At 32.8% G+C, this 26,152-nt stretch overlaps 3 protein-coding genes across 3 annotated transcripts; 2 read left to right on the plus strand and 1 right to left on the minus strand.

Annotated features, from left to right (window-relative positions):
- The first annotated feature begins 408 nt into the window (after positions 1 to 408).
- On the plus strand, positions 409 to 2,788 carry LOC111317092 (putative inactive receptor kinase At5g67200). The gene is made up of 2 exons (XM_022919431.2): positions 409 to 1,965; positions 2,048 to 2,788. Exons 1-2 carry the CDS (start codon positions 540 to 542, stop codon positions 2,590 to 2,592), a joined length of 1,971 nt encoding a protein of 656 aa, XP_022775166.2. The 5' UTR covers positions 409 to 539; the 3' UTR covers positions 2,593 to 2,788.
- Positions 2,789 to 3,080: 292 nt separating this feature from the next.
- LOC111317091 (kinesin-like protein KIN-4A) lies at positions 3,081 to 14,289 on the minus strand. Its single transcript, XM_022919429.2, has 26 exons — positions 13,826 to 14,289; positions 13,178 to 13,324; positions 12,932 to 13,081; positions 12,527 to 12,780; positions 11,697 to 11,884; positions 11,490 to 11,614; positions 10,856 to 10,892; positions 10,044 to 10,135; positions 9,711 to 9,818; positions 9,508 to 9,621; positions 9,201 to 9,294; positions 8,867 to 8,979; positions 8,368 to 8,466; positions 8,181 to 8,294; positions 7,958 to 8,074; positions 7,774 to 7,854; positions 7,150 to 7,221; positions 6,581 to 6,674; positions 6,470 to 6,501; positions 5,999 to 6,096; positions 5,818 to 5,916; positions 5,417 to 5,638; positions 4,766 to 4,928; positions 4,205 to 4,360; positions 3,825 to 4,125; positions 3,081 to 3,506 (listed from the first exon to the last, which is right to left on the minus strand). Exons 1-25 carry the CDS (start codon positions 13,940 to 13,942, stop codon positions 3,913 to 3,915), a joined length of 3,099 nt encoding a protein of 1,032 aa, XP_022775164.2. The 5' UTR covers positions 13,943 to 14,289; the 3' UTR covers positions 3,081 to 3,506; positions 3,825 to 3,912.
- A 7,405-nt stretch (positions 14,290 to 21,694) lies between these two features.
- LOC111317094 (SUMO-conjugating enzyme SCE1) lies at positions 21,695 to 24,711 on the plus strand. The gene is made up of 5 exons (XM_022919433.2): positions 21,695 to 22,030; positions 22,124 to 22,207; positions 23,820 to 23,972; positions 24,077 to 24,190; positions 24,449 to 24,711. Exons 1-5 carry the CDS (start codon positions 21,962 to 21,964, stop codon positions 24,509 to 24,511), a joined length of 483 nt encoding a protein of 160 aa, XP_022775168.1. The 5' UTR covers positions 21,695 to 21,961; the 3' UTR covers positions 24,512 to 24,711.
- Positions 24,712 to 26,152: the final 1,441 nt, after the last annotated feature.

Raw genomic sequence — 26,152 nt, forward strand, 5'->3', positions numbered from 1 at the left:
ATTATTTATACTCGAGTTCAAACTCGAATTTGAGATATTTTATTAATTAAAATAATAAATATATATTTAAATATAAAAATTCGATTAGACTCACGAGTTATTTGAATCGAATATAAAAATACTCAAATTCGACTTGATCAATGAGTCGAACTACTCGAGCTCGACTCTATAATAATCGAATCAAATTTAAATTTTTTTCAAATCAAATCCAAATAATTTACGAACATTAATGTATCATTTACATCCCTATATATCACCACCAAATCTAAAATACTAAAATATTTTATCATAAAATATAAAATAAATGGCTCCTTACTCACAAAGGAATTAAAAATGAAGTGAAGTACACGCGCTGTTGAGTGGGATAGCTAAGGCTAGAAGTAGAAGAATAATCTCCAAACGTCGAAATTCCTCCATGACCTTCACGTGAGTCTTATCTGCCTTCCCCAGTAACCCAGAAACAGCTCCTGTCTTCCACAAACCACAAAAAACATAGACAGAAACAGGAGAAGCCAAACCTAAAACGAAAAACATAAACAATGCCCAAAACCAACTCCAAAGCTTTGCTTCCACTTTTCTTCTTCTTCTTCTTCTTCTTGTCCTGCTTTTCTGAGCCTATAACCTACCCTCCACAAACCAACTTACTGCTCCCATCCGACGCCGTTTCCATCCTCACCTTTAAATCCAAGGCCGACCTCGACAACAAACTCCTTTACGCGCTCAATGAGCGCTTCGACTACTGCCAATGGCGAGGTGTCAAATGTGTTCAAGGTCGTGTCGTCCGCTACATCCTCCAGAATTCCGGGTTGCGTGGCACTTTTCCTGCGAACTCCCTCACGCGCCTCGACCAGCTCCGTGTCCTCAGTCTCCAGAACAATTCGTTATCCGGTCCAATCCCCGACTTGTCCTCTCTTTACAACCTGAAAGCCCTTTTTTTGGACCGTAACAATTTTTCTGGAACTTTCCCTCCTTCGATCTTTTTTCTTCATAGAATAACTTCCCTCGATCTTTCTTACAATGTTTTAAACGGTCCGATTCCGGCTAACTTAACCGCCCTGGATAGGTTAAACATCCTCCGGCTCGAGTGGAACCGGTTTAACGGAACGGTTCCCCCTTTAAACCAATCATTTCTACTCATTTTCAACGTTTCAGGTAACAATCTTACCGGACAAATACCTGCCACCCCGACTTTATTGAAGTTCAATACGACGGCGTTCTCGTTGAACCCTAATTTATGTGGGGAGATTATCAACAAACCTTGCACTTCACGTTCTCCGTTTTTCGGTTCTCCTTCAGCGTCGGGTCCGCTAGGGCAAAGCGCGGAGGCCCAAGGTGGCGGCGCCGCCACCGGTGGGATTGTAGTTCTTCCACCCCCGTCTTCACCGAAGAAGAAACACCAGAGAACTGGGGTGGTCTTAGGGTTTACAATCGGCATTGCTTTGATAATATTTTCAGTTTTGTTAGCTTTTGCTTTGGTTAGAAGACAAAGCGGTAAAAAGAGTGTAGACTCAAAAGAAACAAAGCCAACAACAGCTTCATCAGAAGCAACGAACTCAAACGTAGGAAACTCAAAAACCCAAGTTGAAGAAGTTTCGGGGAGGAAACTAGTAATACCCGGAATTCAAAAGCTGAAAAAGAGTGGGAATTTAGTGTTTGTTGCTGGGGAAGTTGAAGGTTACAGTTTAGAGCAGTTAATGAGAGCTTCAGCTGAGTTATTAGGGAGGGGTACGATGGGGACCACGTATAAGGCAGTGGTTGATAGGCAGTTGATTTTGACGGTGAAGAGATTGGATGCTTGCAAAACAGCGGTAACCAGCGGTGAAGTTTTTGAGCAGCACATGGATGCTGTTGGAGGGCTGAGACATCCCAATTTGGTGCCAATTAGAGCTTATTTTCAAGCTAAAGGAGAAAGGCTTGTGATCTATGATTATCAACCCAATGGAAGCGTTTTCAACCTCGTTCATGGTATGATTTTAGACTTTCTGTTTTTAATGATAACTAATTGTTCTGGGTTTACACAGTGAGTTATGGCCGAGTTTATGAACAGGTTCAAGATCAACAAGGGCGAAGCCTCTTCATTGGACTTCCTGTTTAAAGATAGCAGAAGATGTTGCCCAGGGCCTAGCTTACATCCACCAAGCATCAAGGCTTGTCCACGGCAACTTAAAATCCTCCAACGTCCTCCTTGGGACTGATTTCGAAGCCTGTCTCACGGACTACTGCCTTGCTCTCCTTGCAGACTCTTCTTCTACTGAAGATCCCGATTCTGCAGCCTATAAAGCTCCTGAGATTCGAAAATCGAATCGCAGATTCACTCCCCAGTCTGATGTTTATGCTTTTGGTGTCTTTCTTGTCGAGCTTTTGACGGGCAAACATCCATCACAACATCCTGTGCTTGTGCCCCATGACATGCTGGAATGGGTTAGAACGATGCGAGAAGATGATGGTGGGGAACATCACAGGCTCGGAATGCTAACTGAAGTTGCTAGCGTTTGTAGCTTGACATCACCGGAACAGAGGCCGCCAATGTGGCAAGTGTTAAAGATGATACAGCAGATCAAGGAGAGTGCGATGATGGAGGACAGTGCATAGAAAGCATCAAACGTTCTTTGACGCTAAGATGGAAGCAAATTATAATTTATTGTGTGGTGTTCAAGCTTAGCTGAGAAATTTATTCAAGCTCTTGTATATGACGATCCCGATTTCATCTATTACACGAGAGAGATTATATGATGTTAAAAAATGCAATGGGAAATGATAAAAATCAGAACTCATTAGGCTTCAAAGCAATAAATTAAGCACTTAAATTTAAACGATAGTTATAACGATCATATTATGCTGAAATAAGAGTTATGTCTAAGTTCGAAGGCTGCTCCCATCATCTGCAAAACTAGCATTTTGATCAGCCTATAATACGTGTAGCACAATGGCATAGGGTGGTGCATAAATATAGGATGGGCATTCATCCTACCAAAAAATAGATCAAGTTTTGCCAAGATAAAAAAAAATGTTAGAATTAATACAACAACACGTTAAGTTTTATATCTCATATTCTGAAATCGGTTACATTAAAAACCCAATAAAAGAATCAGGATTAGATTATAATTTGAGTTTTTTTGCATCACTCATTTCTATAAGAAATTAATATGTACACCCAAAAAAAAAAAAAAACAATTTGAAGGTCAATCATACAAAAACTGCATGAACTCCGGGCAAAAAAATGTCATTTTCATGATAAAGAATAAACAATAAAACAGGGGACTACAAAACTGAAACATCTTCGTGAACCACCAACATACTCGTATATAACCATGCTTAGTCAACTATAAGCCACTTTCCAGCACATTCGAGGCCTAGCAGTCTGCCAACATGCTTCAATGTGATGATTTACTCCCCTACAGGGTTTGAAATCCAAGCATTAGCTAAGGCCGCACAACGTACTCATATATAGACATCTCAGCTGACTATGGCAACCACCAATCTCTTATTACCTATTTACAACGTGCCTGCATTAATGGAAAAAAGAGAATCATATAAGAAATACGAATTTTCAATTAAGCAGGGACTTCTCTTGCCACTGGCACTACATCAGATTGGCTGGTTAGGAAAACAACTAAAGGGCAACAAAAGGAGCCACAAAAATGACTTAATTATGTGGAAACAGTTCAAGCAGCAAAATGTGTAATCATCCAGGAGAATGGGCTGGCTAAAATAAGGTTCCAGATCACAAAGGCAAGGTAAGTGTATCAACTGTAGCAGGCATTAGTAAACTTCAATGTTTCTTATTGTGTCAACGGATAATTAAATAACAAAATGGGAATTACCTGCATTTATTTTCTCAGTAAGCCATGCCATTATACCAGTCAAGATGTATTACAGGATTAAGAAAGCTGTTGAATACAAGCTCATCAATCATATCATTTCAATCAGAGGCTGTGAACGAGGCCTTGATCTCATGATTGTTTCATCACTGTGTTTGATCCATTCAGAGAGTTTCCATGGCTTCTGCCACTTCCATCTGAATTGAAGCAGCCACTGGTGATGACTTCTCTTCCACCTCCAGAGTCTTCCAGTTTGTCCCAGGGTTGTCGATTTCTTCATTGACAAATGTCCAACTGGTACCATCTGCACACACAATATCTATACTTTATTGATAAAGCAGAAAGAAACCAATCCAAAATAAGGCATGGAGCAGATAATTTACCTTTCTTGTCTCATCTAGAAATGCTGCTGAATCTCTAACAGACCCATTAACAACACCAGGGGTAAATTTCAGTTGCTTGGGGACTGGGAGTGACATCAGTGAAAGGGGACCACTCAAATCATCCGCAAAGTGTTTTGATGAACTGTGGGAGTTCCCCTGTGGAATTCCATTTATTAAATATGAGAATAGAAAATTAGGGATACATTATACAGTTCAATATTGTTAGATCCTAACGATTGATTTATTTCTAGTGTCATTAATGAGTACTTTGAGTTGGTCAGGAGATGATTTTTCTTAAGTTTCATAGATCATCCAATGCTCATAATTCAGACATTACTAATGGAACCAAGACATGAAATTATAGAAGGTTATATGGTAACCATCATCACCTATAGAATTCTTGATGCCTGCATTACTAGGATGTTCTGCCTTAAATAATTTCAGTCCAAAACATCAGTTAATAAGGAGTGATTTGAGCAAAGTTTTTAATGAGAATGTATTAGTGTATTACACATCAAACATTAAAAAAAAAAAAAAGTGGTGCGGAGATGATAATCTCACTGAAGGTGATGTAGCCAGGGCAATAGCAACAGCTTGCTCCCTCATCTTTTGCTCCTTCACAAGCTTTTTTTTCTGCGCCTCACTTTGCCATAATAGAGTTGTGAGATCTTTCAACTGCTGTTTGAGGTCCTTCATCTTCAAATCTTTCTCCCGCAACTGGCACCTGTTCATACAGGAACCATGGACATTAACGTTCAAACATGACAAAATAAATCTTCATGACCCATAAAACAGAGACACCAATTTTATGTTTTCACAGTGACCTCAATCAGAAAGCCCCATAATAGTAGCACCATCAGGTGGTAAGGTAAATCGGGGTAAAGAGGTAAAGAGATGCATGTGTAGTCATTGTATTGCCTGAATGTGCAAAACAAGTAATTAACTCAAGACATCCATATTTTCTGTTCGTATGTGTTCGAGTTCGCATAAGATAGTGTATAAACATTCTAGCTTCTCACATGTGTGCATGACATTGGGAGCCTATGTATTTCCAACATCTTAGCTAAGTACACATCTTCAGTTGCATTTAACCATCTACATTTAATTAATCTTAATAAATGGGTGCATTACTTAAAGTGTCTGATAACCAAATTCAGCAGAAAAAAGGGAAAGTTAAAATGAAATTATTCAGATTCCAGTTTATATAAGCACCTTGATTCTGCAGTAGCATTAAACAAGTATTGAAGCAAGTTCTTTGCATCATTTATTGAGCGTACTTGATTCCACCACCCGCGACCAACCAAACCACGTGCCTTTTCTTCTGCTTCCAAGAGTTGTGAAGACATTTCTTTGAGCACATTTGAAGACATTTTAAGCATGTTCTCAAGGGAAGTTATCCTTTCCATTCTCACATTTGGTGACATAGATAACAATCTAATTGGTTGGAAATAACATAGTAAAAGGAAAACATAATTAATTCACCATAGTTTTCTCAGAAACTTCCATTGTTTTCATAAGATGTACAATTAAGATATGATCCTGGCATCCTACCGTATATACAGAAAATATTTGGAGAGAATATATAGAATAAGTAGATACATAATCTTACATACCTAGAATGTCCATTGTTTACTCTTTTAGGAATGTCACTGTTTGAAAACAACTGATCCACTTCTTTCAATAAGGTTAACTCCTCTGTTAGAGCAGTTTGCCTACATAATCATTTAATATCAGACTTTCAGAAAGCTTACAACAGATAGTGAGTGTAAGAGAAAAAAACTGATGGATGCTTACATTTGGATCTGTTTCTTGTATTCAAAACGAACTTCGTGCACATTCACCATTACTTCTAGATCAAGATCAAGCCACCTTTGCACAGATTTTTCATTGCTCTAAAGATGCAAAAATCAAAATGAAAAATTGCCAACATTAGCTATGAAACATAAGTAACACAAAATCAACAACTAGCTTAGTTTGGACCTAGAATTGTCCATTCATTTTGTAATCAGGTGATAGAAAAATTGCAAACTCAACCCCTCATTACAGTTAATTTACTCTGTATTTCCCATCTAAGTATATAAAACATTTGGTTCATAACCATAATATTTTTCATACCATAGTTTGCACTCCTGTCACTTTGATCAAGATTCAAAGCTTAGACTGAGTTGCACCAATATCTAAACATGCTGATAGATTTCATCGGAAATTGCTGACCCAGAATAACAAATTTGCCCAGGAGTAAATGTTTAATAACAAATCATTTACCTGTGCATTTTGTGTATGTCCATTGTGATTATCTGAAAAGGTCAAAAAACAATTAGTATATCACTGAAAGAATCAATAACAGATTAGTTTCACAAAGAAAGAAACATTTACCTGAGTTGTCACGTACAGAAGATTTGTGCACTTCTAACAACTCTTTCAGCCTTTTGGTAGCCATTGCTGCTTCTTCTGTTTTCCTTTGAAGAACCTGCATGAAAAAGTTTGATCGTTAGTTATAGAACAGATAAAACCTTGACAACTATGTGATATGAAGTAGTCAAAGAAGCATGGCAAAAGGCATTCCCAAAGATTCAGGTAAAGGGGAAAGATCCCATAGAAATTTGACTGCATCAATCCTCAGATTTCTGTTTTCCTTTCTAGGAATGCTTACATAACCAGATCAGCTTAATCAAAGTGGATGTTCTATAATTGACAAATTTAAACTTAGATTAATCCTTCAAAATGCAATGGGTTACTGAATCAGATAAATGTCTAGAGGCCTACCAAGAATATGAATATGAATGCTGTCGTGCCCCATTCAAATCACGCAAGGAACAAATCAATACTATATGCAATGACCCAACTTAGCACTTTAAAATGTGGGTATAAAACGAAGCCCCATATTCCAACACTTTGAACACAAGTGAAACCATAAAACGTCAAAAGACTAGTTGATCCTTTACCATTTTTTGGCGTTGATTCAGGGCTTCAAGTTTATGCCTTTCGTACTCATTCCTCCTTCCTTCTTTTCTAAGCTGCTCAAGAAAAGTAATAGATCAATGTTAAAGTTAATAGCATTACAGTATAAAATACAACATAGGATACAAAAGGCAAGCATGACTAGCAGAAGTTCCTTTCCAAACTTTTAGAAAGGAAAGATTCAGCAGCAAAAGCAGTTCTAAGTGTATTAGAAGGCAAGATTAGGTCAGCAGGAAACACTTGCGGGGAAGAAACACCCTAATAAAATGTCCCAATAGAAGGTCCCAACATAAAGTAGTTCCTCGAGAAACATAATGCCTTAGAAGTGGCGGATAGAAACTTTGATACAATTATGTGACATTATATTTGACGGAAACACATTATATGCTGCCACACCCTGCTCACAAAAACCTCAAGAAAGTCTAGATAATAAGAGCCAAGCTAATGCATGTTCAGTTGCTTTCTAACTCCAGTTTGTGATTCATCATAGTTCATAACTGAAGCAAATCTGTTTTTGAGGTACAAACCCTTCTGCATTTAAGATAAGTGAAAAGAAAGGAGAAAGGAAGGGTGGAACTAGATTATGTTGCTCATGAAAAGTGAAGCACCTGCAGCAATTCCTTCTCACAAGAGGCCTTCCACTGTCGAAATTGTTCTGCCTCTTGTTTAATCCTGTGCTGCAATTGAACCTGCAAAGAAGGAAAAGAACATTTCCAAAATAATGAGATATACTATGCTACAATGTATTATTTATGGATGTAAACATGGAAATATCACTCAAGTAAAACTAACTTTTTGAGCCTTAATGTACTGTATTTCTGCTTGCAACCGTTTTGCTGCTTCATCACTTCTTTGCTTTTGCTTTAAGAGCTCAACCTGGTTTTCCTGTTTCCTCTTGAGATCAGAAATCTGAAATTGGAAAGACAAAAAAGAAAAAAGAGAAGAAGAAAATGTCAGCAATCAAAAAGAATATTGGTTCATAAAAGTATTAATGATTGGATATTCATAATGTCACCTGTGCCTCAAGTGCCTTTAGTTTCTGCACATTTATCTCTTGCATTTTTTGCATTTGTGCATCAGAATTAGCAGCACGGTTCTCGACTGCAGCTAACAAATGATCTCTTTCTTGCTGTGGTTGTGTCATATAAAATTAAGCATCAGTGCAAGGCATATTAAACAACAAAAACTGCAGTTCCTATTACCTGCACGGTTCCTTTTTCCTCCTCAAGTTCCATAATTTTCTTCTGAAAGTGCTGCTTTAGTGCTTCAGTGTCAACTCCCCCAACAAGTCTCATCTCAGACTGCACAGAAAGTAACAGCCTGAATTAGCCCAAGAGAATATCAGTTTAGTTCCTGCCAGAACCCTACCAGAAAAATATAAATTTATTTTAGAAGATAGGAAAGAGTTTGTTTGAGATGCAAGCTTAATGCCTTTCAATAGCTTTTGAACAAGACAAATACTTCTTAAAAAACTACCTGTAAGCACTGAATATGATGAACAAGACATTCTTGTCTCTTTTTGAAACTCTTGCACAAAGCCCTTATGGATCATAAAATAAGATTCTCCCAAGGAAAAGATCAATTTATTTTCCTATCAAACATGTATCTCAGTTGCAGTAATAAGCATTCTCTTTCAAGCCTATAATTAGTTAATTGTTATTTATATGTCTGTGCACAACTAAAGAAACTGCAAAATGAAACCTCTTTCTGCTCCAAGCACTTGTTTAACTCATTCAATTCTCTATCCATGGTATTTCGCTGAAGTGCATGCTCTAACTCTTTTGCTACTTCATCAATTTCTCCAGGATTTTCATCTGCAGAAATCAGCAATTTCACATTAGAAACATTACACCTTTTTCTTTTTTTTTTTTTTGAAGAAGCAAAGGATAAAAAGGAATTTTTCATGTTACAGAGTAACATAAATGTTATCTATTCCACCGTCACTAACACAAGATGGGATTGAAGATGGACTGTCATATTATAGGACATAATTTTAGTCTCAACATTATGCTATTCAACTAATTAAGGGGTCTACCTGACAAAACTTCATCCATTTGATAATCAGACGAGTCCATACTCTGAAAGCCCCTTTTATGTCCATTGCTTTTCATAAAACATGCGTGGCCTTCCTGAGATATGGAACAAAAAAAAGGGTAATATAACAACCAAGCTAGAAACTTTCAATTAAGTTGGTTATTTTAATGTGAAACAAATATGAATAAAATATTGAATTGGTATAAAAGAATATGATCCAGTTCAAAGCATACTATAACTGACTTGCAAAGAACAAGAAAAACAAGGGAAAAAAAGGTAAAAATCAACTAGAGAGTTCATCAACATACTAAAGCATCGCTTTCACAACACTCTACAACAGCATGTCTGCTGCGGTGTTCATGAAGTTCTCGACGAAGATCTTCATTTGTAGCCTCCAGCCAAGTAATCCTTTCTTTGAGAATCTGTTAACATATTTTATGCGCCATTGTTGTAATATCTCCATAGAAAAATGATTCAGAAACCAGTACGTTGACAGATATCAGGAAAATACCTGTACATCTGATGTAGGCCCTCCTCCACGAGCACAAAGTTCTGCTTGTAAGTACTGTAGCTGCTGACGCATTTTTTGCATCTCATTGGATATTAAATCTCTATTCACCTGTAGAATACAAAAACCTGTGTGGTTATATAAGCTGGTCATTTATGATTCAACAAAAATGATGCAAGGGTCCAAAAATTTTAAATAAAAGGAAAGGGGGGCAGGCAGCAATAATTTATTTCACATCAGAACAAAAAGAACTCAAAACCTGAAAGTATAACATATTAAATCGTGTAGATAGAATTCCAACAAAACTAGTCATAAGAAATTAGCCTAAAAACTTACAACTGGCTTATTCTGGATGTTGCGAGCACGATTAGCATATTTCAGAGTGTTAAGACTTTCCTCTGCATTGATGTCAGCAGGACTTATACAGGCTGGAAAAAAAAAATCAACATTTTACAATGGTACATAGTTGGAGAATAAAAGAATTTAAGTAACCAAAATCAAGATGTTAAGGAACAATCCCTATTACCTAAAGCAAGATGCAAATTAGAGAGAATGAGAAAGAAAAACATGCTAAAAGAATTAGCAAGCAGAGTATAAAAAATAGGCTTTCAAGAGTTTATGCATAAGCAACATGTGTCTAGAATGCGCATGATGCCTCGAAAATGATTCATAGCCCCAGAAAATATCTGAATCCAACCATCACATTTTAGATTTTATGAACAGTAGTTAGTTTAATAATATAAACAATGATAATTGGCGAAACAAACAAGCAGAAAAGGGATAAACTAAAGTAAGAAATAGCAGGATCCAGATGAACACAGGACTTCATGTATGTAAATCTATACAGCCTCGACTTGTTGTTTCTCCTTTATTGCGACATTGGCATCAAACATACAGAACATCTTCCTAAACATGCAGGTTATATAGCATCATTAGGGAAGGATAAGATAATATGGAGCAAAACTTTAGTTGTCATCAGAGAGGCTTGATACTGAGGAACAACATACTGACAAAAGCAACTAACTGGTGCACAGATTTCATGTGTGCCAATATCAATTTTTTCTGGTGAATAAAATAAAAAGGTCTTTATAGGATTATCCAAAAAAGCATAGACGTAACCATTCTAATTCAGCCATTTAGAGATGTACCTATCATAACAGTTTCGCTGTTTCCACCAAGTGAATCCTGAGAAAACAAATAGACCAGACCAGATCAGAACAATATGAATAAGTTAAAAAGGAAGTAATTAAGCAGGAAATAAAACTTTTCTAATTACTCTAATTTTCCTAAATTACAAGCCTGGGAATGACATTGATAACTCGGGTGTTAAATCATGCAAGATTGAGGCTAATAACATAAGATTTAAGATCCTTAATCAGAAAACTAGATACTGCTGTATCACAATTCACAACAAAGAAGTGTTCAGCCTCAATCTGATAAGTATAGGTGCAAAAAGAAAATAAAATAATTGTAGAGCACAGCTTTTAAGCTTTACAACAAAATGTTATAACTATACACCAATGCGCAATGTGTCATAAGAGTTTATCAAAGCATCTGATACATACTGAACTCAATAAGGCTAAATGATCACATTAAATTGCATGGGAAATTGTTCTGATTTCCTTAGTTTAAGGGTCTTTATAAAAGTAAATATGAGATAGTTGAGAAAGCTAGAGATTACTTTAAACTTACACATACTTTTGAAATCAGACCATCTTTTGGTCATCTCAATATCATCGGTTCAAATTGATGCTACATGTATCAACATAAAATAAATCTAACCTGCAAGAGTCGAGTTAATTTACTGTCTCGGTAAGGAACATGCACGCCTTCTTTACGCTTTTTCTCATCCCCAAGTGCACTGATGACATTGCCAAGTGCAAGAAGCCCTCTATTAATATGAATACCTGTTCATAAAAATAAAATGGATATTTAACATCGTCATCACACAGAAAGCATGTATTTACGTTTATAAGCACATTTACAAACCTTCTTTCAACCGAAGACCATCAGAACCTGTTCTTTTTGCTCGTTCAGATCCAGCAAGATCCACTAAATGGAGCTTCGCACTTAAATACTCTTCACCCATATCTTCATCAGGAGTTTCATTAACAGCAGAAACAGATTGGATTTTGCGCATTTGTTCTAATGTGATGGTGAAGATGGCATGGGATCGACTATTAAAAACATGCAGAATGGAACCACATGTCATTAAATTATGAACATTCACAGAAGGTTTCCAAATGAAATAATTCAACCCCAGCACTTAGGTATATGACTCAAAACCACTTTTGGCTTAAAAATTTAGGGAAAGGACCATTAGTTTTTGAAACTAAAATGTGATATAGAAAACAAAAGGAAAACACACACACAGATCCATATAACTATTCAGGAATCAGAAAAAAAAATTACCAATCCCAAGCCCCCTCTTTAAATGTCAGAATTGGGATAGTGGTACTTCCTTTTAGAAGTTCCTAGGCATTTTAACCATAAATAGTTTAAGCCTATTTGACCATGCCTGCACTTCCAATCTTGTTATATTGTAGTACAACTGCTTTAGAAATTTGGAAGCAGTAGAATTCTACCTAATGTGTAGGCAACAATTGCAAAAAGAAAAGATACCATCATCAACGCTAGCCATAGTTTCTTCGAACTTGCCAGTGACATTAAATCTCATACTATTTCATAACTTTCTCTTAAGCCAAATCTATAATGGCTCAATAGGTGGAAAAACAAAATGCTTACATATATAATAGCCTATCAGTAAAAAGTATTTCTTTTGAGAGGGAGGAGGAAAACATAAGAAGTGGAGATTTTACCTGGACTGGTTATTCATATTTGTGATCCCAGTTGCCCTACTTATTGACCCTTGCTCCAGGCAGGTAGCCATTTCTTGCAGTGTACTGACTGCAACTTCATTTGATCCAGCTAGTGTTATAACTCCACTGGGTGATTCACGAATTTGTATCAGCGTCCTTCCTGGAACTGTAACTTTCACAGCATTTCCATTAGGAGTAACAGATTTGCTTACAGGTTCAGAATCCAGTAAATCCCTCACTTCTTCCTTCAGGATCTTCAAATTCAAACCATCAAATTAGGTTAATCCTCAGAAATGATACGGCTTATATTGAAAAGAAACAAATAGTCTAACTATATTTTCAACTCATTACAGATATTCTAGGTGACTCCAGAGAAATTCCATTTCTCAAGCAGTTAACATGTACCTCTATGAAGGAAACATGTAGCTGGAACTCTGTTTGATGCTTCAATGTTTCAATTTTCTTGAATAATGCATTCATAACTTGAGGAATCAATCCCGTCTCACAACCATCTTTGGTGGCTGTCCCCATGGTATATGTCTTCCCAGATCCCGTCTGCAACAATTGCACAGGTCAACCATGAAAATAAGTACCAAGACATAAAAAAGCTAGTTTAACTTAGAGCAGCTCTCGAGTATCAATCCATATTACCTGACCATAGGCAAGTACAGTAGCATTGTATCCTTGGAATAAACCTTCGACAAGAGGAGCAACGCATTCTTGGAACATGAAAGGTGACGGAGAACCACCATTTCCATAAACATGATCAAATGTAAAGGAATGTGTCCCAATTTGCACCTGCACACAGAGCCAGAAATAATTATATTGCTAAAGCAGCCGTCACCCGGGCTAAACAAATCAAATCAATTGTATTTCATCAAATCTAATAACATAAAAAGAAAAAAAAAACAAATTTTCATTTTAAGGTAATAAATAATAAAAACTAAAGGCAATATTAACTTCATTAACGCTTTTAACTTTTGACGTATTTCCTAGTTGCGAAATTATTAAATTTCAGTGGAGCCACTGTACTTAAATATACTACTCAAAATAAGCTTGTACTTCACCAAAGCCTTTTCCACTTAAATAACTGCAATTTCAGAATAAAATTTTAAGCAAATTCAGTCTCAGATTTTCCATGCATGCATTTAGAAGGCATGTTTTGTGAAAATTTTTATCTTTCAATCTTTACTCTGTTATGGTAAAAGAAATAAATGATATAAATAAACCACGGATTCAATAAAAAAATTGCAGTATTGCAAAAAATAAATAAATAAATCGAAAGCTAAAACAGAGTACCTGAGGCTTTCCAGTTGTAACAGTAACACATTCTTTACAACCTTGAGTTCGTTCATCGCCGATTAACGGCCTAATATGAACGGCGACTTTCACCGAGCAATTCTCCGCTGCTTCCATTTGTAACAGCAAAAAAAAAAAAGGATCCAAAGCAAAATGCCGATGCAGAAAATGAAACCAAAGCCTCGAAATTTGTTTATTTAATTTCTAAGAAAACAGATTATTCCCAATCGCATAACTTAATAAGCTCGGATTACGATTTTTAAAAAAAGTGGCAAAGGCGGTGGTGGAGGTGGTAGAAGTGGCGGTGGTTGACGGCGAAGGATATAAAGAATTGCTTTCAAAAATGTTAAAAAAATAATAATAAAAGACAGAGCAACAGAAAGGAATAGAATGTGAAGACAAAGACAGTAACAAGAAAACCGCTATCGATTTCTTCTTCTTCTTCGCTGCTCCCAACTCCCACTGGTTAAGCTTTTGTTTGGTTTTACTTTTAATTAACAAAACAAAATCACATTTCTTTTCCCTGTTACCAAATTTGCCCTTCGACTCCCGCAATGTTCTGAAATTTAATTGGAGGCAAAAATAAATTTGATAATTTAAAATAAAACACAAACATAATATAAAAAATAAAATATAAAAGTGATATTATATATAATTTTCATAATAATTATATATTTGTTTAGTAAAATTATAAAATATATTTTATGATTTTATATCGATATAAATTATGATATGTAATTTTTATATAAAATATAATATAAATATATAAAATTTAATATTTTATATAATATGATGAATAAATGAATCATAAAACCTGAAAAAAATAATAATAATATTAGTACCTAACTGAAATTAATTGCATAAAAATTACGTGTGAGTTGTTTTTTATGACTATTTTTGGAATGATAAAACCGTGGCCATATGAGATTGCTTAGATTTGTGACTTTGTGACAATAGCTCTATGAGATAGACTTAAAAAGTGAAATTTCCATGAAATCATAATTTAGTTGTTGTAGTTTTAATAATAATATAAATGTAAATGATTTAAAACAACTTCTTTCTCGTAATGACTTTAAATGAATTCAATATATACATTTTGATTATGAACTTTGTTTATGCCATGCTTCGGCTTAGGGTATTTTTCAAAAAGTTAAACAAAAAATAGCAGTTAAATGTAAAGGCATGAAATATTTTTTATATTTGTATTTTGATGCACAAATAAAAAATTAAAGTGACAAATGACAAAATGAGAGAAAAGTAATTGATGGAGGCAAGATGAAACATATGATGATAACGTTCGGATATCTATATTTATAAAATGAGTTAATAAGGGATAACAATTATATGATCGAATTGATATAGCATTGAACGTGTCAAAATAATTTAATATGTCAAGTCAGTTCAAATATGTAAAATATCATATCATAACGATTTAAATGTTTGAAATGTCATGTTTGATCAAGATAAATATCTAAAATGTCTCTAATTATTTGCTTGGAGTTTCTAACGAAAGAAAAAAATCATATCTTTTTTACCACTAAATACTCCATCAAACTTATAGACTTATACATCAAAAATGGTACATAATTTTGGTTAAATGACTATATATAATGTTTATATATAAAAAAATATAAATATAAGTTTACATACACTTTTTAATTAATTGATTGATTTAAAGGTAACCTTAGTAGCTAACTATATTTAATTCATAAAAATTACGTGTGAATTGTATTTTTTTTTCACAAAATTGGCTTATTTTTTGAAGAATTTAATGAGATTTATCAAACCACGACCACATGGATAATAGATTGCTTAGATTTGTGAGTGTTGTGACAATAGCAAGGCTCAAATATTTGGATCCAAATTGAAGCCTATACCTTACTAAAGCTTAGGTTGATTCAAAGAGAAAAAAAAAAAAAAAGAAAAAAAAAAGAAGCCCATTAAAGTGATGGAAGAAATCAAACAATTAGTTGTTGTACATCATTTAATTGGGTTTCTATACTAAAATACGTCATGTGATGTATTTTATGGAAAATATAAACGGAAATCTAATTAATAATGGTTGATTATTATTATATAAATTATTAATTTTATTAAATAGGATTTAATAATAATAATTTTAAATATAAAAAATTTATAATATTTATCTCAAAATTAGTTGCAAAAATATTTTTTTTAAAATTACACTCATAATCAAATATATTATATTCATTTAATTAACTGAATAATTAATTTTAATATTATAATTAAATTATAATCACTAAATAATAAATTAACAAATTAAAACAAATTTAAATAATTAAACCCACACACGCAATAAAATTTATACCTAAAACTATAAAAGTAATTACTTGATTATTCTAAGATCATATTTACATATATTTCGATTAAAAATCATAAGAAGTTAAAAACCAATAATCCAATATTTATTTATTTTCTCTTTTATTATCAAACCGTTGTAATCTTCTCTTGCCTCTCATTGTTTTATTACATGATACTCATTGTAACAAATATGCTAAAATTTAATTTTTTTTAATATTTAAAATGAATTAGGAGTGGTCATAGCTTTCAAATTTTGTATTCTTTTTATAATGTAATCAAGAATATTCTTAAATTTTACTTGAAAATTAATTATTAAATCGTATGAAATAAAAAACTCTCAAGTACGATTATAAAAAAAAAAATTTGAATCGTCTATTCTAATTAAAAAAAAAAAAACAAACCATTAAATGAAAGGATTAATTTTTCTAATACATAAATGATTTTACTTTGAGACTAATTTATTCTCTTATTATTTTTTTAACTATTTTTGTACCATTTTTTTTTTTTCAACCTCATTTGGATTATGAGTTGTTTAACTGTGGAGATGCCAGCCAGGAAAAGGCTAAAGGGGTAATTAAATTAGGCTAAAGGCTAAAGGAAAAGTTGTTTAAGCAACAAGCAGCTTTTGGCCCTTTGGTACCTCAATCACATGCCTATTTCTATTTTTAGATGGTCCCAAAAAATGAGTCGCTCTTCTACTTTTATGTCAAATTTTTATTTCATAAAATGGTAAATCTTTGAATATGTAATTTAACTCAAATCACTTTCAAGAATTAGCAATTAATAAATTTAAAGTTTAAATTTAAATATTTATAATTTCTTTTTACTTACAGATTTTTTTTTGTCTAGTTTTTTTATGCCAAAAAGTAATTTTGTTTAAGTACTCTGATTATAGTATTTTTGCCAGGAAATAATGAAGAAAAAAAAAAAAAGGTAAAGAAAGAAAATGTTAAGGAAAAACAATCTAAACTTCAAAATCAGTAGAATTATTTATGGCAATGACTCTAATGCCCGTATCCAGAGTATAATTTAGATAAATTGAGTCGATATAACTAAAATTTTGAGTTTGAGTTTGATTTAAAATTTATTATTTAAAATTTGATTTGAGTTTAATTGAATTTTAAATTTTAAATTCAAATTTGATTCGAAATGAATTTTAAGATACTTGTGTTGGGCTAAAAGCCTCCAATCCAATCACACACAGCGGAAGCGAAATCAAACAATAAATCAAACACACAAGAGACAATAATTTAACGTGGTTCGGTCCAACTGACCTACATCAACGGATGAGAAGAAAGATCCACTAATTGTAGAGAATTACAAACATACATCATATCATCAACCCCACTCAACAATCAATACTCATAAGACACTTTCAATCTACTCTAGTCCTATGAAGTATTCTCTACCCAAACAAACACAAACCCAAAATCTTGTGCACCTTTTCAACACAATCAAACACATACCCATATGTTCCCATACATCATACCTATGTGGACCCTCTCAATCTCCTCTAGTCCACTCACAAACAAACATACACATCCATAAGACGTAGAGCCCCAATACTCTTATGAGGTGTCTATCCCACAAAACCCTACAACTCTCTTACATCTTTTTCTCGTACCTAACCCTGTAGAGACTTCACCTATTTATAACCATACAAACTTGCCCATTAAGAATCCCACTCATCTTAGAATTATTCTCCTGTAAGTCAAACTTGCCTATTAAGAATCCTTTTCCTTTTAGAATTCTTCTCTTACAAGTCAAACTTACCTATTAAGAATCATCTTTCTCTTAGAATTCTTCTTTTGCAAGTCTTCTTGTCCATCAAGCAATATCTGACAAATCTCAAACAAATCTCTAACAAATCTCAAACAAATCTCTTATGGGATTTGAGTCAATATTCCCAACAACTTGAACTCATTCAATAGATATGAAATTATTATGTATGTTTATTTTTATACATATGAAAAAATATAATTATTCGACTTGATTTAAAAACTAAAATTTGATCCAAAATCATTGTGAAGTTAGTATTTATTAAAATTTACTTGATACTATGTTTGGATTGACGAGAAGAGGAATAAAAAATAATAATAAAAACAAATACATATTTTTTTTGTTTGGATAAATTTTTATTTTAAAAGAAAAAAATAAGTGAAAATTCAATAATATTTGGTTTCTCTTATAGTTTTTACTTAATACCCTAATTTGGAAAAAAAAAAAAAAAAACTAAGGAAAGAGAAGTTAAAAAAATTTATTTTCATAAAAAGATTATTATATTTATCTTTTTATTAATATTAAAAACCTAATAACAAAAACCTAACTATATCATAATCTTCATGTAATTTTTTTAAAGTTATAAATTCTATCAAGTAAGTTCCACATGTCATTTTCAATGTAAAAATTTTTTATAAATTTTTGATGGTTTGATTTTAATTAATAATTGAATATGAATAGACATATTTTTTAAGTTTATGAGATGTAAAATTAGCTTAAAATATTTTTATTTTTATATGTAGTATATTATAATTAGATATGTTGGCAATTCTAGGACATTATAGAAAGAAAAGTGATGTCGGATAATATAACAAACATATCGTGGTTTCTGAATACTCTAAAATCATAAACAATGAAATATTATAATTGAAAAAATTTATTATAATGAATCATTTCTTTTATTTTTTACTATTTATCTAAATAATGATTAATAATTTTTTTTATTTCATTTCGTTTATTAATTTTAATTATTCAAATAAAAAGTACATATATCATTTATTTTATTTAAAAAAATTTTCTTTGACTTTCTTTTCCTTTCATTTACTAATATTTATCCAAATATTATGTAAGTTTTTCTTTCATGGTCCATTGAGACTATGAGACTCTTAATTATAGACTCTTAGTTAAGTTATTATCGAATCAAACTCAAGCTCAAATAATTCGACTTATTGATTAAGTATAATTTAATTATTCTTATATCAAATTCGAGTAGTTTATCAATCTAATTAAATTTTTATATTTTAATATATTTTAATTAATAAAATATATTGAACTTGAGTTTAAATTTAAACACAAATAATTAAATTTATTTTTACATATTAATCGAATATAATCAAATAAATTTAAATAATTTAATTTTTATTTCAAATCAATTTTAAATTAAAAAAATAAAATTTAATTAAATTTAAATCGAATTTTAAATTAAATTTAAATTTAAATTTAATATTATATTAACTTAAATTCGATGGTTATTCTCCCTAATTATGGGCCTTTTTTTTCACATGCTCCTCCTTTCGATCTTATCATAGATCGACCATTTTTTCTATCCTTTCTCGTTTGATTATCCTTAAAAAAAAAAAAAAAAAACCAGGCTTTATCTAGTGCCAGTGACATTTATAAAGTCTTATCTCAAGCTGATTCTCCCAATCCAATCAGACAATGACTAAATTCATCATCATCATCATCGTCGTCGTCGTCGTCATCATCATCGTATCTCAAAAACGATGATTTGCATTTTGGCTCAATCAATGAACAAATCCAAATCAATGAGCACAAGATTTAAAAAAAAAACAAGGGTGAAATGGGCTGTAAAAAAGAGAAATAGTTCCCATTTCCCAGATGACAATTATGGCTGGTGGTCCTCTTTTAAAACCACCATTATTGTTCACTATACATTCCCTTCCTTTTGCTATTCAGCATATTTTTTATCTTGGACTAACAGCATTGGCTCCTAAACTTTTACAAGGACCCAAGCTTTATCTTTCCAGCTCGATCTTTGAATATTTGACAGCAGAAACATGTGCAGCACCAGCATTGGCAGTAAATTCCCCATCATGGTTTATGCCTCGAAAACACTCGACACTTGCAGTTTTTTTACTATATTTTAATTTTCGTAGTGGCTAAATCATCATTGCTTCAATTTGCTTAGATGTAGAATGAAAAGAAAGTTGCGCACCAGCTAGCTGGTTCTATCTTTGTAGAAAATTATGAAAAAAGAAAAATGGAAATTGGATAACATCACATAGTTTAAATCAATGTTTTATACGAATAAAACCGTAATACGAAGATAAAAAAAATATTATAGATGATGAGATTTAAATTTTAGATTTGTTTAATATTATTTAAAATAATTATATAAATTAATTAAATTAAATATTATTATTATATTATAAGATTTAATGCAAAGCTGAGTTCAATAAGAAAACAGTGAAAATTGGAGATCATGTGGTCAATCTTTAAGTTTGAATAAAAGATATATATGTTAAAATCCCAACAATCTAATCAAATCTGGTAGGTACCTAAACATTTGCTGCGCTATTGAGAAGGTTAACAACGGAGGGTCATGAAGACATGACGTTTTAAGCAAAAGATTTTCAATAATACAAAATTTCAATTATCTCGGCTAATCCTTTGAAAAAAAAAACACATATCATATCATAATGCCATATTTGGTTCATACAAACAATAGATAGAATAAAATAATAATTATTTTATATTATACTTGATGAAAAAAAGAATAAGATTGTAAAATAATTAATTATTTTTTTGGATATAAGATGATCGATTCTTCTAAAAGTAGTGATAATTATTTTCAATCAATAAGATTAAATTTATATATTTTATTATATATTTAAAAATAATATCAATAATTTAAATTATATAAATTTTTAAAAATATAATTTTAATTAATAAATAAAATTATCATATATTAATTCTTACATACATCAAATATAAAATAAATGATATTATTAAATTTAACTTAATTCGTAATACTATTTTATCTTATTCTATTGTAATATTATATGTGAAATATATTTTAAGAATGAAAGATTATCCTTTAAAATCATGGGTCTTAGTCATTTTGATTTTATTTATTTCGGTATTAAAAAAATCATTGATTTAAAAAATTTTATGTCATTAATATTCAAGTGATAAGAGAATTTCCTTCTCTCTTAATTTTTTGGATTTGAATTCGTTAAAGGTTGTAAAAAAATAATTTTTGTGAAATCATTAAGCTTAATATATAAAAAAAAATTATTTGAATCAATACAAAAAATATTTTAATCCAATTAGACCCCTTAATTGAAAACTTATCTTTGGATTAGTAGATCTCAACAACAAATATTGACTTGCTTAAAGCAAAAAGGTTTTAAATTTAAGATCTGAATAAGGACAAACCTTTTTTTTTTTAATTTTTTGATAAGAATAAAGAATACAAGCAAATTTCGAAATTGGACTCAATATTGAAAACATTATTGGGCTTTAACGGACCCAAAAGTGGACCCAAGCTCTAACCGGAGCCCAATAAAATAAGGCACGTGATTGGTGAGGATCGTGGATGACGTGAGGAGCATAGTGGCGCGGATTTCACGCTAGAATACAGAAACAGCAAATTGATTGACTTTTGAACGGACAAATATTTAATAATTTTATTTTATATTTTATATAAATCTAAAAATATTAAAACGACACGGTGCCCGAAGGATTGGGACCCATCTTGTTTATTCCGTCTCCCTCCTGATCAAATATCGACCGTACGTTTACCCTTTTGTCAGCTCTGCGAAACGAAACAACCTTTTTTCTTCATCAAGGGCACAACCGGAATAACAAAAGAATATATGTACATATTTTCATTTTAGACGACGAAAAATAAAGAAAAGGAGAAGTCAATTCTATCGCAATTCTATCGCACTTTCCGATTTGCCGCTCATCGTCATCGTCTTTCTTTACTATCATTGTTGTAAAATTTTTTAAAAAATCAAATTATTTAAGAAAGGGAAATAGAGAACATTTCAGTGAGAGTTTTGGAGAGAGATGTCGGGAGGAATAGCGCGTGGTCGACTCGCCGAGGAGCGGAAAGCATGGAGGAAGAATCATCCCCATGTCCGTACAATTTTTTTCTTTTTGGGGTTTCGAATTTTAATGTTGCTATTGCTATATTTATTTGTGTGGTTTTCTTTTTGTTGTAAATTTTAGGGTTTTGTTGCGAAGCCAGAGACTTTGCCGGATGGAACGGTGAATTTGATGGTGTGGCATTGCACCATCCCTGGTAAAGCAGGGGTAAGTCTAAGATTCTATATAATTCCTTCAATTTCTTTTTCACCGCTTTGGATTTTTTTTAATTGTTGCCCATTAAGTTTAATGTATTCTTTTCATTGGGTGGTCTTGTCTGTTATTTTCAGTTTTATTTATTTGTCACTTGGATTTTGTTATGTTGTTAAGATTAGAGATGGAGCTGAGTTGATCTGATTAAAATCTATGTTTTATGTGATTTAATTGGGTAAAAAATGGGCCGGCGAAGATATTGATGATTCTGAACTAAATTGAATGATGGGTTTATATAGGAGTGGAGCATATGGCTTATGTGTAGCTCAAATTTATAAAATAAGCTTTTTAGATATTCGGAGGTTTTGGCTGTTGAATTTGTATAGATTATTTCTGTTCTATTATGTCGGAAAATTTTAGGGAAATGATGATTGCTGGGAAAGCTGTATGATTCTGTGAAAGCTGGGTTTTTTTTAGGCTTTTATGGAAGCAAGTTTTTGTTTTATTTAAACAATCTTTTATGTCACATTGGTAGGTTAATACTTGTAGATATTTTATAATGGTGAGTTTTACCTGATTTAGTAAATAGTGTTGTAAACAAAGATCTGTGGACTGTGGAGGAGAGACAATCAATTAGTTGTTGTTGTTCATATCATCACAACTTAGTTTTTTTTTAATCTTCATTTTTATGGTTTATTGGAGGGGAGCCTTGGAGCAATGATAAGGTTGATTAAAGTTGGGGTGAGGTGTTGGTTAAAATTGGGTCTCATTTATCATTATTATTCCATGTTAATGTAGATTTATTTGCATTATTGACCAGTATTATTATGATAATTATTTTTTTTCTTCAAAATCTTCATCCCCTATTGATAACAAAAAAACGTTTTATCCTTGGAAATTGAATGAATGTCTAAATCTTGTATGGTTCAAGATATGACTATGAGAAAGAATTTGGAATGTAGTAGCTCACCTTATTGCCTGCCAGCAATTTCAACGCGTAGCATGGCACTTCAAACAGCCTCTTATAGAATTATAAGTCTTGAGGTTGTTTGGCTATTTATATATTGCAGATTGAGAACTAACAAATTTGGGCTGTAAATTTTAATTTTGCTTTGCAGCATTGGTGGTTGTTATGCTACTAGAAGAGTGACAGCTTTGTGGTGTTGATTTTGATCTTGTAATGATATTACACCTCTGAAATTGTTTTGGTTGTTGGTCTTCTTATTCATCTGAGTATATTAATTTTCTTGTATGATAGACCTTCCATCTTTTATGATATTCCCCTTGATATCATTTTGGAATAATTCATTTTATCTATGGGCATTACTATTCCCAAGTGGCATTTCGTCCTTTAAATACATGGATGATTTTGAAGGTGTGAAGTCTAGATGCTTGCAATTTTATGCAGAGCATTTATTAATGACATGAAAATGTTTCCTCTTGCTTGTTTTAAACAAAATTGTTTAGAAAGTAAAATATTCCATTAAAAAGTCTCTGGAAACTATTGTGTCAATATTGAGAAAATAGAAAAGAATATTGAAAGAAAGTCTGCATGTTTGAATCAATTTTAACCGTGTTTCTTTTAAAGTTTGGATAGGCTTAACTCCTTGCATCATCCATGTTACAGACTGATTGGGAGGGTGGTTACTTCCCACTCACACTCCACTTCAGTGAAGATTATCCTAGCAAGCCTCCGAAGTGTAAATTTCCACAAGGTTTTTTCCACCCAAATGTTTACCCATCTGGTACTGTTTGCCTTTCAATCCTAAATGAGGATAGTGTAAGTATCTTCTCGTCCTCTTGATTGTTGGTTTACATATTTGGATTAGTGTGGCTCCACCTGTCTAGCCTCGAGGTTTCATGCCATTCTTGTGTCGTACTTAGGGTTGGAGACCAGCCATAACTGTGAAGCAAATTCTTGTGGGAATCCAGGATTTGCTGGATGCTCCAAATCCTGCTGATCCTGCTCAAACCGAAGGATATCACCTCTTCATCCAGGTATGTTTCTTAAGCTGATTTTTTAGACTGTACAATTAACATAAACTAATAAATGCCGTAACAAACTGGATGATCGAAACATTCTCGATATCAAGGCTAAATGTATTTAGTTCATTAAAAATTTTGGTCTGTTTAAGTTGGTTGCTAAAGGCAATAAAGTTCAGTCATTGGTGTTGGGACTGTGAATCCTCCTTAATAAGGTGCTCGATTAAAGTAATCATAATCAGTTGATGAATATAATCTTGTTTCCTTGTGCAGGATGCTAATGAATATAAGAGAAGAGTTCGTCAGCAAGCCAAGCAGTACCCAACTCTTATCTAGATGCTACTAGATTTTCCTATACTTGCTGGTAAAATGCCAGCTTCCTGCCTGCCTCATGTATGATGCTAGACTTTTCTTTTGCTAGAGAAAATGGCTTTGGTATTTGGTAATTATCAGTTACCTTTCTGTGTAAACTGTATGAACCAGCATTTGCACTCATTTGATTTCGATAAATGGTTATATATATATGCTTTAGTGGACTTGCAACTTGCAAGTGAAAGTTGCTTTCCATACACTGATTTTATGTTGTTCTAATTGTGCACCATACAACAAAGACAAATAATAATAATTTTATTACTTGTGTTATGAATTGGATTGCCAATTGTTTCAATTTTGCCAAGAAAAGAGAAGAAAAACCAATGGCTAAGATCCAAAGAAGAAAAATGAAAGATTGAAAGACATTAGAATAATTGGCGAAGTTATTATTTAGGAGTAGATATTCAAATTATGATGATGACAAAATTGGCGATTTTTTCTTCTGTCAACTCAACAGACAATGTAAAACCCAGAGAATTACACTGATCGGTCTCTCTGCTATTTGATTTGACCAAAAAATTTCGCTGGCTGTCGAGTGTGGACGACATGGCTGCTTACAACCCTCCATCCTATGGTCTTTTCCCTACTAACTACCCCTATTGCAAAACCCCTACGCCTGGTCCGCTGCGCTACTTCCTCACCACCAATCCTACATCCCCCAACATTCACCACCGCTACTGCCACCGCCCCTTTCCCCTCCTATCCCGTTCCTTTATACTCTTGTTCTATTTCCGGTTTGTTAGTCACTGTGAGGAAAACGGAGAAAGAGTGGGAGAGGCCGAGAGCACTGTAAGTCCGAGAATCTCGGAATGCAGCTGTCGTCCATCATAAAGAGGGGCTAAGGTATTGTGCAAAGACAGACTGTTAAGCAATACCACAAAGAATTCTCTCTTACGTTTCTTCTTTAATTCTATCTTCTCCCCTTACTCTCTGTTTCATTCTTCTGTTACTATCAAATTATTTTAAACTATTTTGCCTCATATCACAACACTTCCCAAAATTCGCTGGTACGATTTTCTTAAATAAATGCGAAGAATTTTATTATTTATTTTTTAATTGTTGGGATTGTTTGGTTGGGGTTGTTACAGCCCTTTGCTTTCACTGTTTTCTCCGACCAACAGTCTGCAATCTCCGCGATACTGGCTCTTAATGTAAGAATTCTTATGCTATTATATTTGGAAATTGTATTCCAAAGCAGAAACTCATTGAAGCTTAATTCCTATAGTAATTTGTTTTAGATTAATTGAATTTATTTATGACTATGAAATTGTCATTGGAAATTGTTTTTCCAAATAGATTTTCTGTAGAACATAGGTTGAGTTCGGAACCTTGTTTTACTGGGAATGGTGTTTGATCTTGGGAAAGGATCAACTTTGTTCATTGATTTTGCAAAATCTAATTCCCGATCAAAGCGCCCAAGAACAGGTTAGTGATTGTTATGTTTTTTGTTTTTAGTTTTCAGCAATAGTCTTTTCTGTATTTAAAGTAATTTGAACCTGAGTAATGTCTACTTGGTTTGATTATGGCAAATAGATGATGAATGGACTGGCTCCTATAACAAAGCTAAGAGATCATTTTTGAGGCCTACCACTGATTCCTGTAAGA

This window comes from Durio zibethinus, chromosome 24 (assembly GCF_047325235.1).
Source record: "Durio zibethinus cultivar Kanyao isolate XHJ-2024 chromosome 24, ASM4732523v1, whole genome shotgun sequence".
Lineage (NCBI taxonomy): Eukaryota > Viridiplantae > Streptophyta > Magnoliopsida > Malvales > Malvaceae > Durio > Durio zibethinus.